The following is a 15789-nucleotide window of genomic DNA, read 5'->3' on the forward strand; positions in this document are numbered from 1 at the left end:
GGGGGAATGCAAGACATGTAATTTACCTGTGCTTCTAGTCTATTTGCTGGTAATTTGCAGATAAATGGCTGGAGGCAATGAGTTCTCTAAGTCATGCCTCCTCACAAGTTGCAGTAAAGTAGTCGAAGTTAAGTGCAATTAGTCTGAGGAACAGTTTCTAGGAAAATTAGAATGACTGAAGTTTGCCACCCTTCTTTCTGTGCAATAATATTCTCTGCTTTCTCTGTGTGTATCTTAATTAATTGGTGCCTCACTAGTAAATTCTATTAAAAGTTTAAAAACATGTTGTGGGTTTTCTGTGGGAACAGTATATATGCTGTCCTATATCTTGCTTCAGGATAATGTTTTGAACATCATAAATCAGATCATGGATGAATGTATTCCTCACGAGCGGGCCAACCGAGACTTCTGTGTCAAGTTTCCTGAGGAAATACGCCATGACAACCTTGCAGGACAGCTTTGGTTTGGAGCAGAGGTAGGTCCATCATGTTTCTGTTGCTTGGAGTTAATAGACACTTTTTTTGGTGGCAGGAAACCCCAGTTACATCCTGAGACTTTTCTGAAAGTAGTAGATATAATTACAGAGCAAAGTAAACATCTGTGAGAACTTGCTCTGGGTGCTCAGTGAAAAGATATTCTTTTGGGTTTTGGCTTTGGTTGGGCTAACACCTTATTTTCATAATCACATGCTGTCTTTATGGCAACCTCTTAAAATACATTCTTTTGTGAATTAGCACCTGGTAAATATTCTTGATTTTTTTTTTCCCCCTTCCCCTCTTTCATCCTAATGGGACACTTTGTGTCTTGTGTTTGGAAAATCTTAACAACAAATAAAAAGTGTATTAGGGGCTTTTATGAGGATAAAAGTTCATCTGCAACAAATACAAGTGCATGCTGTCACTTTTTAATGGTTTAATGTTATTTAATGGTTTATGTTATGCTGTAACTCATACTAAATATATGTCACTTTGAGCTGTCATTTGTTGCATGTAACTCGCTTGTTTCTTGTGCATGCTAAAAATATAATGGTTCCTGTGGAAAACACTGAAGTCTACTTAACTGTTTTTTCTTAAAGACTTGCTTCTACAGCAACCTGTAGAAACACGACATTGTTGTAGTGAATAAGCTTGAATTTTTAACCAAGGGAAGCCTGAAGTGTCAGAAAAAAAAGATGTGTTATGCAAGATATTTATTCATTAGTACTGATGTCTGTTGGTTAAAAAAAAATAAACCACTGTGGCATTTTTAGTGATAAGCTGAATGTCTTCAGTTCCACTGGCCTAAGGGACGCTCGGCATCATGGATTTTTGAGACTTGAGGGGGGAATAGCCTAGACATCCCACCACACAACAGCACATTGTGGTGCTGTTTTCAGCTTTGCCTCTTCTGTATTTGAAGCAATTCTTGGGCTCCTGTTATTATCTGTTCTTTTCTCTGCCAGTTTCTCCTTTCTTTTCCAAATGCATGTTCTCCATGAAAAGTTCATGCCTTGTTCAGTCCAATATGCCTCCTTATGTTCTGCTTCTGAAACCTGCTCTGACAGTTGTTAATTGTAGGCTCCTATGAGTCAGAGAAGTCTCAGATAGAATTTACAAAATGAATTAGGTATGTCAATGATTTACAATCCTGTCTTTGGCAAAAAACCCAGCAGTTTTTCTTCTCATTATCACATGTCAGTCACTGCAATCATCGGAGTGGCACCATGCTGTGTTCTGAACTGATGGAAGTGTGCCGTGTTGGCTGGGGTCACTCCTTCTGCAGCCATCCATTATGAATCCCTGTGAATCCCATCACCTTTTCTTACTCTAAGGGACTGACAAACTGGGATTACAGCAGTGAACACACAGGGAACGTGCCAGCCAGTGTAGTGGTTTCTTGCGCTGCAGAAAATGCTTGAGGGACTCACTGAGGCAGTATGTTCTCTCAGGAAAAAACACCCTTTATTCACTGTTTATATTACATAAGCTGATGCCTTTGCTCTTTCCAAATCAAACTTTCCCTGCCTCCAATTCTGGCCAACAGGAGACACCTGTTGGTTTCAAAAAAAGTAACATATGCAGTAACATATGCAGTGATGATGTAATGTTAACTCCTACTGCTGTAGGCACTGTCCTCCTGTACATTCATGTAGCAAGAAGGCTCTGTGGCTTTGAGAACACAGTTTGTGTCCTTGTCAGTGCCATCACTGAGTTATCAGAGTACCTACCAACAGGTAAGACTTGCCTTGTCCATGCTTTCCCACAAATACTGCTTTGGCTCTTCAGAAGTAAGAACGTGACCTGCTCTGAGTACCCTTAAAACACAGATCAGTGCCTCAGGCTGCTGAGAAAGGGCTGGGATTGCAGCTCCCCCATACAGAGCTGCAGAATATCTCCCATCTACAGGAGTGCAGAGCAGAGGGGAGGGATACAGCTGCAAATGGAGATTAAAAAAAGGCAGGATCTTTGAGACTAGAATGCTAGAAGAACCTTGTTTATTTTCAATTAATAAAAATATTTCCATTAATACAGGAAATAGGATTTATAGCAGTGCTCATTCTCTTCCAGATATATCCATAGAGGAATAAAGCCAGCAGTTGTTTTTAACAGCAGGATTTTTGAAAAGTTTTACTAATGCATTACAGTAAAAATCTACTTTTAATGTCTTCATCAGCTGGTCAAAGGGAGTCCATGTATAATGCCCGAGGCAGGAAGTCTCTTTTAAATAGCTGCTTTCCAGACACTGAAAGGGAAGAATCACTCAGTGACCTGGTTTTTATGTTCCTTCCCATAAAATATATTGGCGATTTCTGTGGAAAGCAGAATACTGGATCCATGGTCTGACAGCCATTGTAACCACTTTTGTTGTAAAAGACATCACAGCTGCAGAATTTCTCTTCTTTCATTTTACATTTGCATTTATTTTGCAAAATCAAGCAATCCAGCCTGAATCAAAACAGTTGATGGATCCTAATTTTGCTGGATTCACATCCGTCTTAGACAGGTGATCCTCGTGTACACAGAGTATGTATCCTGCCCATGCTTATTGCCTAACTAGTGGGAGAATACCTTTAACTTCTTCTGTGACTGCTTCTTGCACGTGAAGCTCCTCCCATTCTCATGTTTCCTTGGCTGAGCTGCTTCCTAACCTTCTACATGAAAGCTTATGACTCTTGGCATGCCAGTCTTAAGTCTTTCACTTGTTTGATAATTTGCAACCAACTGGGGCTAAGTACTGCTCTTGTAGCACATATTGAGCTTTGGTTTTAAATATAAATAACTTTGTAAAAACTAATATTTTTGTCTCTCTGTATTTCACAGTGTTTGGCTGCTGGTTCCATCATTATGAATCGTGAAATTGAGAGTATGGCCATGAGGCCCTTGGCCAAGGATCTGACCCGCAGCCTGGAGGAAGTCCGGAACATCATTCGTGACCAGGCCTTGAGGGATTTGAACCTCTACACTGAGAAAATGAAAGACTCACTCAAGCATTTTGATGTCCTTTTTGCTGAATTTGAACTAAGGTAAAAGAGCTGAAGTAAGTGGGTTGTGAGCATTGGATTGGCCACTGCAGCTGTTGTGTGGTTTGTTGGTTTTTGGAAGTTGGCTGTTTTGTTCTGGTTTTGCTTAATGAAAAAAGTATGGAATTTTTTTATCGTGGTATTTGAATTCTTTAGTAATTTGTTGTATTGTTAGATTCTTCCTTTCGATGTAGCAATAATGAGAAAAAAACTAAATAGGTTTTTAGCAATCAACATTTGCTCTCTCCAACTAAAGTATAATCTTCAATTTGCATACTGGCATATGGCATTTGAGGGAGAATTTCCAAGACACAAAAGGAAACCATAAATCTCTTCTCTTAATGTTTTATTTGTCATAGAAAAGGTGACAAATACGAGATGTTTTAAAAGAAAGAATGATAACAAATATTCTGGAGACTGAGGTTTTGTTCTCTTAGAGATACAGGAAAATGTACCCAGTAAGTTTAACAAGGCAAATTGAATCCTGCTGAAGGAAGTGCTTTTACACAAGCCATAATTAAACACAGGAACTCATTGATTTGAAAACGTCTAATTGAAAAATGGCTTGGAGGTTTTATGACAAAAATAAAAAGAACTGCTTTTGGGGTGAGAAAAGTAACTGCTTTTTGCATCAAAGGTCACATTGACCAAGTCTAGTCTCCCTTCAGAGTTTCAGCCAGCTACCTGCATGTGTGTTAGATGCTTGTGGTGCTGGCCATGGACAAGATAATGGGCAAGATTATTTGTGGACCTAATATAATACAGTCATTCCTGCCCTCAGCAGAACATGTTTCTTAGAATTGAGTGGGCTTTTAAATTTTCTTGGGAATAACCTGTAAACTGTCTTGTCTCCAATTACTTTTTGCTCTTCCTCAATACACACATTCCTTTGTATTATTTTATTCAGGTAAGCAGTTTTTTCTGGTTAGTTAAAACATCATTATTCTGTTACATTGAAAAACATTTTAATTGAAAACATTGCCTGGAAAAGTGCTTTTAAGTGTGGTTTTGAGTACAGACTCCAGTGACAATCAGTAACTGGTTCTTGGCTGTGCCTGTGCAGTTTCTGGCCTGTCAATACCAACTCTATATTTACAGCATTTTTCTTTGCCATTGTTCTGCAAACAGCTTCTTCCCTTTCTGTGTTACTGGTACTCCACAAATGATCAATTAGTAGTACAGTGATAGAAACTCAGTTACCTTTTACCAGTGTTTCTTACCTTGCTGAATTAGTGCCTTTGCAAGTAATTCCACATAGAAATGAGGCCAAACCTCAAGTGTCATAAATTGTCTCCTCTGGGTAGCTGAAATTTCACCAATCTTATTTCAGGTCCTAATATATTCTTACACTGTTTTCATAGTGAGTGCTGTCAAAATAAATTCAAAATGGTACAGGAAAGGTACCCTTTCTAAGAAGGTTTGTCTGAGGTTTGTTTTATTTATAATCTTATTTGTTAAGGCATGTAAAACAGTGATCTGTTGTCCCATAATCTTTGCAGTTATGTGTCGGCCATGGTACCTGTGAAGTCTCCAAAAGAGTACTATGTCCAGCAAGAGGTAATCGTGCTGTTCTGTGAAACTGTGGAGAGGTAAGTGAAGGACTAGGCCTGAGCTTATATAGAAATACTTTAATTGTAGTCCTAAAAAAAACCAAAAACACCTAGTCTTTTCTAGTAAATATCAAAGTACAGAATTAAAAAGTATTAAGCATGCTTGCCAGGTACAAGCCTATGCTTTTTTGTTTTCTAGGTTTTAAAAAAAACCAACAAACCACAAACCAACCACCCACCAAAAGTTAATAATTCCACAATAACTATTATTGATATGCCTAGTTATAGACGTGTACGTGAAGACTAAGCATTTAAATAAGCTAGATCTGTTTAAAGCATTAAGACTTGATCGTATTTCATGCAAGAGTACATGGGGAGGTGGTTCAAATAACCTGTGAACCTCTACAGATTATCATAAAGAACTGGTAAAAGCTCTTTAAAGTCTTACAGGACTGGAGCTTGGCTCTCTGTGTATGGAGAGATGATATAAAAATCCAACAGTCCAGCAATTCATAAGTTCTTTTAGAAGCATAAGGTGCAAAGGGAAATGTGAATTTGAAATGTACTGTGTTGAACAACTTTTTTTTCTTCCCTCTTGTGGCAGATTAACTAGCCTAGCAGGTGGGCAGTGGAGGGGAACAGCAGGTGAAATATGCAGCTTTAGTGATGTTTTAAACAGTACGACACTGTTCTTAAAAGGAAACTAGTGAACATTATTCTGAGTGTAACTACTAGACACCAGTTGAGTGTAGAACACTCTTGGAATAAGTGTTAGTTTTACTGTCACGTGAGGAGAACTTGTGAAGCAGCCCGTGGGTCTGATGTGGTCGACCCTTCCATTAAGGATGAAGGAGAACAGAGCATGCTGCCACTGTCTGTAGATGATACCAAGATCAGAGGTGTTTCAGGCATTTTAGAAGACAAGATTACAACTCCTAAAAGGTCACAAGTAGGAAGAATTACCTTCCATTAGTCAGAGAGCTACCATGTCTACACATATTCAGCTACTGCATATACACGCCCAGCAGAGACCACAAAGATCATGAGGTATCTGAAGCATCTCTCTTATGAGGAGAGACTGCAGGGGCTGGGCCTGTTCTGTCTGGAGAAGGAAAGGCTGAGAGGGGATTTCATTAATACCTGTAAATGTCTCAAAGTTGGGTGCTGGGAGGGTGGTGCCAGACTCCTGTCAGTGGTGCCCAGGGACAGGATGAGGAGCAATGGCTGTGGGTACCAAGCAGGGCTTGCTCTGTGCTTGTGCTCTGTCCACCACCAGCAGTATTGGCCAGTGAGTGCTGACTGGAAGGAATAAGAAAAAGTTAGTTCCATTCTTCTGCAGACCAAAAGCAGAACTAGTATGCAGTTTTAAGTGTTATCTTAAGCTCTTAAAAGAACAAATCAGAGAATAAATTTGAGGATGTTATGAAACTTGAGGAAATAGAGAAATTATGAAGAAAACTGAAAAGCACAGCCAAGTAAAAGAATCTGAACAAATTGGATTTTAGTCTAAAAGGGGCTTAAGACTTTTCAGAAGCTATTCGAGGACAATGAAGTCTCCTCCAAATAATAAATCACAGAATAATCTGAGTTGGAAAGGACCCATAAGGATCCAGTTCACCTCTTAAGAGAAGGGCCCAAAGGGGACAGAACCCACAACAAATCCTTAGAGTTCAACAACAGTCACTATGTAGAACTGTGGTGTTGTTTTTTTGTTAGTTTTGGGATGTTGGTCTAGTCAATTAGAGCAACTTGTTTTTGAAAATGAAACCAATTACTTTCCCCTATTACTTTAAAAATGTTTCTTTTCGTTGAAAAGCTCTCAGTGGTGGTTTTCAGTAGCAAGCTGAATCTTGGTGGGAAATAGTAAATAAAAAGGAAACGTGGCATAAAACTAAATTTGGAGTTGGGTTACTGTAAAAACTTAGTGTTTGAAGGGATTTTTTTTCTGAGATGAATTTTTTTGTCTTACGCCGTTTTTTTAAAGCAGAGACAAACCAGTCAGTAATATAATATAATATAATATACATAGTGGTTTAGATTGTACAAAAGTAGTTCATGAGTTAAATATTATCAGTTTGGTTTGGCTTGTAACAATTTTTTCAATTTTTTTCCTAGTGAAATGTATTCTTCAAGAGTTTGAACACTTACTAAATAATTTTATTCTTCTGCTTAGAGCCTTAAGGCTTGGATACCTCACTCAAGATATGATAGATGACTATGAACCAGCTTTAATGTTTACAATTCCAAGATTAGCCATTGTATGGTAAGTAATTTTTTTAACTGCTCTCCATTCTGCCTCACTTAAAGGTTTATTGAAGATTTGAAACAATGTGTTCAGAATTTTGACATATTTTCCTTCCCTTGTTTGCTTGTGCTTTCTTTTAAAAAAATTAAAGAGGAGGATTATGTTATAAATTAGTATAAATTATTACCAGTTTAATGTAGAGTATCAGGACAAAAAAAAGAAGTATGTTAGATCTCTAAATAGGGAAGGCAAGGAACAATTGATCAGACATCCTCCAGCAAAATTTAAAAATTAGTAACATCAGTCTTTGAAATGTCACGTTGTCAGAAATGTTTTTTTGAAAGCACATGTTTTGTGTCACTCAAAAATAGTATGACTTAAGGATACAAGTCTTGAAAACCAAAAATATTCAGTAAGATTTCTGTCTTTTTCTCAGTGATTCTGGATTCCAAAGTAATTATTCCAAAGCATTGGAACCACTGAGTTAGGCTTAATTCTCGTCAAGGAAAGTATTAACATGTGTAACTTTTGTGTAGATTTGTGTCCTGTGTTGACCCCGCAAGACAACTAAATTGTAACAGTGTTTTTGCTTCATACAGTTTTTGCAATATTGAACAAATTAAATGCATTTTTCCTAATGAGTCTTTATGATTTAGTAAGACAGCACCTTCTCTGGAGTAAAGCCAGCATATTTTTAATACTTTACCATTGTGAATGTTTTAAAGTTAGCTAATGTAAGTAGTATAATGGAGGGAAATAAGGAACCTCAAATCCTGAGTGTAATATGCTTCTCCTCAGGAAATCCCTGTGGTCTGTTGTTCCTGTTAAATAGGATATTATCTCTAACTGTCATTCTAAAAATAATAACAGTAATAATCTGATTATTGAAAGACCATAGGAATGTGAGAACTCAAATTGAAGCTGCTGGAAGACACAGTGAACAGGAACACATCATGACTAAATGGAAAACCAAGGGCTCTCCTGAAAACAGACCATGTCTATCCCAAATTACAAAGAAGGATAGAAAAGAAGAAAAGTTTAACTTCTCCTAATTATTCAGTGATTTGAAAATAAATAAATCATTGCCATGTGAAGTTGCACAGCAAAACTGCACTATCCAGATAAGGTGTTGTCTGGCAGAAAGGCAAGTGTTTTATTTGGACTGTGAAAGGAGGAGCCTTTAAATCCAAGGCAGGTGCAAGCAGCAGTTGTGAGGCTGTGGCTCTGTCTCTCCATGAGGAGGATGGACCTGGGCAAGGAGAAGTGGCAAATCCTCTCAGTCCTTTAAGAAATACTTTCCAGAGCCATTTTTGCCTAAGGTTTCTTTTCAGACATCAGTTTATCATGTACATGTTATACAGTGCATATTGTCTGGTATCTCAACAGGTGTCAGTGAACTTTTAGCCTTGTAGGAACTATAAAGACACACTTTTCCCCAGTTTTTAGTTCTTTCCAGGCTGCAGCTATATTCAGGCCTTGATCCAGAACTCCTTCAAATGTTGTACAGAAGCCATTTCATAACCTTTTCTTTCATAGAATCATAGAATCGATTGGGTTGGAAAAGACCTCCAAGATCGAGTCCAACCCTTGGTCCAACTCTAGTCCATTTACCAGATCATGGCACCCAGCGCCACGTCCAATCTGCGTTTAAAAGTCTCTAGGGATGGTGAATCCACCACCTCTCTGGGCAGCCCATTCCAATGCCTGATTACACTCTCTGTAGTGCTCTAGCCCACTTCTATATTATTTAACTTCATCTGATAATTAATCTCTGTGGGAAGCAAACTCTACCTGAAAGCCAAAGGAACAGTGACTTTGCATCTGGTAGAAGTTCGGTGAGAGCAGCTTTGAGCTTCCACTGAGCAAAGCAGTAATATTTGTTTAGGCAGAACATCAGACATGAGTCAGCAATAACTGTTTCACTTCTGGCAACCTGCTTGTTGGAGCTTGGAAAGCACAGAAAAAAAATGTACATATCCCTAGAAACAGGATAATTGGTCTTAAGCCATGAGAAGAAAAGATGACTTGCAAAAGAAGAAACTTTTTCTCTCTCTCGTTTCTTCTCCTCCTGCTCTTGCCCTCCAAACTCTAATCCCTTGGTCTTCTTGGGTTTTTTAATACTTCAGTGGAATTCATAGAATCATAGAATCGATTGGGTTGGAAAAGACCTCAGAGATCATCGAGTCCAACCCTTGGTCCAACTCTAGTCCATTCACTAGATCATGGCACTCAGCACCACGTCCAATCTGTGTTTAAAAATCTCTAGGGATGGTGAATCCACCACCTCTCTGGGCAGCCCATTCCAATGCCTGATTACTCTCTCTGTAAAGAATTTTTTTCTGATCTCCAACTTAAATTTCCCCTGGCAGAGCTTGAGCGCGTGCCCCCTTGTCCTATTGCTGAGTGCCTGGGAGAAGAGACCAACCCCCACCTGGCTATAACTTCCCTTCAGGTAGTTCTAGACAGTGATGAGGTCACCTCTGAGCCTCCTCTTCTCCAGGCTAAACAACCCCAGCTCCCTCAGCCTCTCCCCATAGGGCTTGTAACTGGTGCCATGAGCTTTGCTGGTGTGTGTCAAAGGGTGCATGCTCAGGAAAGGAACATACATGTGAAATACCTTGAGTAACAGAACACTGACTCTAAGGGCATGAAGGGGAAGATGACTTGGGAAAAAGAAAACTTACGTAATCCTGAATGTGAGAATGTGTGATCCACTTGCCTTTGAGCAACAGACGTTGTTTGTGCAGTGGGCAGAGGATTGAACAGTTTGAAGCAGAGTGGTTCCCAGTGTGGGTGGAATCCACTCTCAGACTCAGTTTGGTGTGATGCTGCAGATATGGGGAAGAAGGTGAATGTTGTTTAATCCCTGAAACACAGGCTGGTTTGGGCAGTAGTGATTTGGGCAGGAGGAGCTGTTGAGATACCTACAGTGAAGTACATGGAGGCTCTCAGGATTGTGAACTGACCTCTTTTCAGGGAAATATCTACAAGTGCTGAGTTCATTTAGCAGCATGGTATTGTCAAAATGTGTTTTATGTGATTTAGAAAATCTGGGCTTTTTTTTTCAATCATACATCAGGACCAGGTTATATTTACCTTAGAGGTAGAAAAATAGGAGCTTAAGATTCAGCTACCATGCCTAGAAATTATTTAGACTGGAAAGGAAAAGCCATTTGCAGTCTCTGAAATCAGTGGACTTTCCTCAGCTTACTTGATAATAGGTTTCTTTTGGGTTTTGTTAATCAGTCATCTGCAACAATGAAATCAATGCATGTTCTTCCACTGCTGCTTCTCCAATGTTTAAGGAGGGGAAGGGATCTTTTCTGTGTTACTTTAAATACCATCTAATTCTAACTGTGGGTGAATAAGACAAAAGGAAAATTACAACATGTAGCTTAAATATAGTTCTAATGTTTATGTACAGTTGCTTGTCTGACTCTTTGTTCAGTGGTTGCTCTGTGTAATGAAATTTTCATTTCTGTGTGTGTTCATGCATGTGTTTGAATTACAGTGGCCTTGTTGTCTACTCCGAGGGACCATTAAACTTGGACCATAAACCAGAAGATATGTCTGAACTCTTCAGACCTTTTCACACTTTGCTAAGAAAAATAAGGCAAGTAATAAAATATAGTTATAACTGCTTCTCTTCTGAATTGAAAATCAGAGGCCTCAAAAAGAACTCATAAGAGGTTTTGTTTGCTATGTTAACCATAAACTACATTTTCCTCTCATTAGCCTGATATACCCATGAAATAACTAAATCTAGCTTTTCATTTCACGGTTCTTTTCTGAACTTTTAATCTCTGTGATAGTTTCTTTTTTTCTGAGTGTCATTTTACTGCATTTCAGATTTTCTTATGGTTGGATGATGCCTGAAATAGTGAAGTTACAGTTTATTTTTGGGAGATTCTGTTTCTAATTAGCATCAATGTTTCTGTTAAGTAGGCTTACTACATTTTCCCATTATGTTATGATGCAATATTCACATAGTTCTTAATAGAAATGACCATCAGTTTTTCATATTTTGGGTCTGTTTTTACAGGATGGATCACTTTATGTGTACCTCTTTCCACAGTGCTTCAGTCTTGGTTACCATTGGATATGTGGGCTTTGGCTTGAGTATAAAGAGCATTCAAGTATTTTTTTCTTAGCTGAGGTCTTTAGGAGACTGATTTGTTACTTTGGAGAATTTAAGCTAAATGTTTAAAGGATCTCTACAACCTGTTTTTTTATAGTCACCCTTCAGGTATTTTATCTGGGTGTTTAAAAATAGTTTTCTAAATCCATAAACCCTATTATTTCCTTAGAGTTCAAATTAATATACCAACTGCAAATTTTGTTCCCAGAAATCTCTAGAGATACTCTGACAGGGGTTTTTTTCCCCTATGTCAAATTTTCACCTGTTTATCACCTTCCCAGGATATCAGGATGACAAGTTTGATGCAAGAATAGTTTTCCATAGTTCCTCCAGATTAATGTTCTCTCCTCCATTAGAGGTGAGGCATCTCCTGAGGCAGATTGTGAGCCATGTCAGGGGTTGTTCAGAGGGGAGATATTTCTGAAGTCAGCCTTTATGAGCATCCAGACCACATCCTCTTGTGTCCCTTGGAATTTTCATAGTATTTCTGTCTAGAAATCTTATTTTTAGTGATACTCATATGGAAATCTGAGAATTAAAATACACAAATCAACATGTTTGGTTTGTTGGGTTTTTTTGAGTAAATAACCACAACATGAATTGAGGAACAAAGCATAAACTAGAAGGGAAAAAAAACTTCATTGGTACTGAAGATTAGAAGGTCCATGTAGTTTACATTAAAATACCTTATTCCCAATATATGGCTATCACAGATATTTTCACCAGCATTCTAGTGACTGAGTGAAGCAAAAAGGATATTTAAAAGCTAATATATTTCTAATCTCTACTTTCTGCTTACTCCTTATATTTCACAGTATGGAAAATGAAAATCAATGAAGTCAGTTTATTGCTCAATCCATTTAATTTTCAGTTACTGTGAACTTAGTTGTAGGGTTGAAAACAGATTAGTAAAATGCTTGTTTGTTCAATAACTGCAATTTTCAATGCAAACTTCAAAAATTGAAAAGCCTCCTTCATACTCGTTTTTGGAAAAACTTCTGATATACTTTAAGGCTTCTATTTATTCTGTCAAGGGAACATTAAGAAATGGGATTTCAGTTGTCTAGGAGACAAAGTTTGCAAAGTGTTCTTAGTGAGATAGCATCTATCAGAGCAAAAATTCCAGCAAGAAGTAATGAGAAAATCCATCTCTAGCAGGAACTCAAATATTAGCAAGAACTGGGCTCATAAAGTTATATATATATATGTATATCTATATCTATCTCTCTCTCTCTCTCTATATATATATATATATAAAACTATATTCCTTTAGTAATGCTTTTGAATGGAAAATACATTGAATAAAAGTAACAATGAGATACAAATAAGTGTGCTGTTCCTATAGGATACTTAAATTACTTTTAAAAGTACCTGAGCTGTCTATATTTTTTTTCTTATCACTGATGGTTTTTAGCTCATCAGGCTGCAATTCCTACTCTGTGAGAATGTTCGCAGAAACCTATGAAGGAAGATGGAATGAGATACTTGATATCAGTATTTCTCCTCCCCAGCAAAGAAAGAGTGTTTTTTCCTGGAGCCTTTCTCCATTCTCCATCATCAATAGTTAAGGCATGAAAATAGTTTCAATAGTCCTCAGGTGCAATAGTTGCATCTTGTACTACAATTGTGTGCCTGTTGTAAGAATATAGAACATCTTACTGCAGAACATGATCACATCCCGCTGAATTTCTTTGTAAAGTTCTACAGCTTTTTAGCCAACTAAAGATTTTAACTCATGGAGTAACATCAAATACACAGCTGATTATTTTGTAGGATTACAGGTAATTAATTTTAAACTGTATTATCCTAAAATATCCGTAAGGCAAAGATAAGTACTGCATTTAATTATGTGGATGCACATAATTAAATGAGAACTAGCAGTGAAAAATATCTATTAGCTGGGAAAATTTTTGGTGTCCTGTTGGAGGCTGACAACTTTGAAAACAATAGAGATTATTGAAACACTCTGAGCAAAAGCAGTAATGGTTCTTGCTTAGATTTTGGTAAGGTTCAGCAGCAAATTACAGCTTTGAATGCTTTAATTAATATCTAAGCCAGGTGCTTTTGTTGATTTTTATTTTAGATGTAAAACATTTTATACATGTACCAATGCATAATTATATAGTAGTGTTATCTCTGTTCCTTTGAGACATCTGAACCATTTCTGCTGAACCACTGCAGTCTGCTAAGGAAGCATACAAAGCACATCATCTGGTATATGCTTAGATATTTAACTTTAGTGCCTGTGGCACTGAACATTCTTGTGATAAAGTATTACCTATACTGTATGTACATGTGAGGCTGCTGTACAGAGATTTGCAGAGGGAATTTTGCAGTACTGCTTCATTCTGCCCTATTTCAGAGGTTTTTGCTTGCCTGGTGCTTGTTTCTGGGCCATTACAAGTACCCTGTGGGTTTTGGTGGTGCAGAATCAAGCAGATTGCAGATCAAGTGATGCAGAATCAGAAGATTGTACCATTCTAAGTATTCTGAAGCAGTCAAATGCAATATGCATGCTGTGTCAGTGTGGTAAAGGACTGGGTGGGGGCACCGTGAAATTTGTATTCTTTTGAAGCCTGCACAGTGATTTGGGGAAGACTGGTTAGGTTTTCCACGGTGAACGTGTTCAAAGCCTTTGATTTAAAACTTTTGCAGTAAAGGAGTACCAGTGCTATTTGTTATACATCAGTGTTGGTTTCTCAGTGTTGATTTATCTGAAGAGATCTCAGACTTTGGTGAGTGGAAGCAGGAGGATGCACGTGGCATCCCTGTGCCTGAATGATGCACTTACAGTGGCAGCTCCAAACGGCTGCTGGTTGTGCTCTGTTTGGAGCATGAACTGAAGCACAGGCTGGCAAAAACAACCAGGCTGTTCTCTGAAAACAAGACAATTTAAAATTCTAGTCAGAATAGGAGCAAAGTTAATGGAGGAGGCTTGAGGAATTTGCAAGATCAGGCATGTTGTGGCCCTGTCCTTTGTTTAGAAAAATCTATCTTTTAAATGGACATCTGGCCTTAGATCTTTGAAGAAGTAATTTCTGCACCCTGGATATTGGCAGTAGAGTAAAATATGTTCATTGGGTTTGCAACAGGCAAAGTAAATTTCTACTACTGCTTGTAACAAGCAGAGCACGTCTGAAGAACTTGCTTTGTTTTTCTGCCAGTAGCTGTAACCACTGAAAGAAAAATGTTCCTCATGTTTTGAAAGCTCGATTGCTTTCCTGTGATACGATGCCAAAAAGAGTAAAAGCAGGTGAAACCTCAACATGCTCTATTTCAAATTCAGTGTTTTCTAAAGCCTTTCTGAGAAGAAAGCACACACTGCTGCTGTCAGGGGGATTGCAGAAGCTCCCTTTACCTGTGGCTTCTTAATAATGAAAGTAGAGGGAGAAATTCTTGTTTTGAATGTGAGCACAATGAGTTAAAGGTGCTTCAGCAAAAAGGAAATGAACTGTTGAAGTAGCTACAATTTAATTAAACTTAGACTTTACTAACGATGCCTATGTTTAGTATTTTAGTAGTGAGATTTCACATTCCTTTCTATGTACTGGTTGACATTTGTTTTGTCCTCAGTCTACATAGGTATTTTAAAACATGGCATGTTCCTAATGTTAGCAAATATATAATGTATCTAAAAGGTAACTGTTGATCAAACATTTGTTGCCTTTAATACTGGCTGGTGAATTTTTAACAAGAGAAGTGACAATATTTGCCTGAACCTCTTTTAGAACTAGCTGTATTTGTTAATAGCAAAGTTTCCAGTGTTTGATTTGGGAAAATGAGCATGTTTCCTGTGAATTTAAAGCAGGATTACTTCTCTACTGAAATTACAGGGCTGGTGAATTACCACAACTGGTTATGTTAGTCTTGGATCTGACTCACCTAAAAAGACTTGATGACTATCAGCTGATTTCATTGATTAGCATCAGGCTTTATTTACTATCCTCAAAACTGCACACAATTATTCTTAAATTTTGAGGTGGTGTTATTGGCAGAAACAGAGTTCATCACTCCAGTCAGTGAATCTATCCAGTGTGTTTTCAGGCCTCATTCTACAGTGACTTTTGAAACCTGCATTGGGATAGGTCTGAGCAGCCTTTTGAAAGGCAACAGAGCAGCTCTGGACACACAGACATCCAGGAACCCTGGGTGCTGCCATGTGGTGTTCTGGAGACTGAACAGAACCCCAGACAAGATGCTGAAAGTCAGAACATTCAATCTTAGATTTTCCCTGGGCCCATTTCATCATTCTCAGTTATGCTTGGATGGAAAGCAAATTTCTTTGAATGCTGCTATTATAGTCTGTTTGTAGAAGTTGCTCACTCTTACCTCATGTTTTGGGAAGGCTCTATGGCTG

At 38.1% G+C, this 15789-nt stretch overlaps 1 protein-coding gene across 8 annotated transcripts in view; it reads left to right on the top strand.

Annotated features, from left to right (window-relative positions):
- Positions 1 to 15789, top strand: part of ZFYVE28 (zinc finger FYVE-type containing 28) — a 159173-nt gene that overhangs the window by 96541 nt on the left and 46843 nt on the right. For 7 of the 8 annotated variants that reach the window (XM_071556940.1, XM_071556941.1, XM_071556942.1 and 4 more), the window contains 5 exons: positions 338 to 475; positions 3300 to 3502; positions 4999 to 5088; positions 7223 to 7312; positions 10806 to 10907. In XM_071556940.1, coding sequence (XP_071413041.1) covers positions 338 to 475; positions 3300 to 3502; positions 4999 to 5088; positions 7223 to 7312; positions 10806 to 10907 — 623 coding nt within the window. Of the gene's footprint in view, positions 1 to 337; positions 476 to 3299; positions 3517 to 4998; positions 5089 to 7222; positions 7313 to 10805; positions 10908 to 15789 lie in introns of those variants that run through there. The other variant, XM_071556948.1, reaches the window with a different exon arrangement.

The sequence above is a fragment of the Pithys albifrons genome, chromosome 5, assembly GCF_047495875.1.
Source record: "Pithys albifrons albifrons isolate INPA30051 chromosome 5, PitAlb_v1, whole genome shotgun sequence".
Classification (NCBI taxonomy): Eukaryota; Metazoa; Chordata; class Aves; order Passeriformes; family Thamnophilidae; genus Pithys; species Pithys albifrons.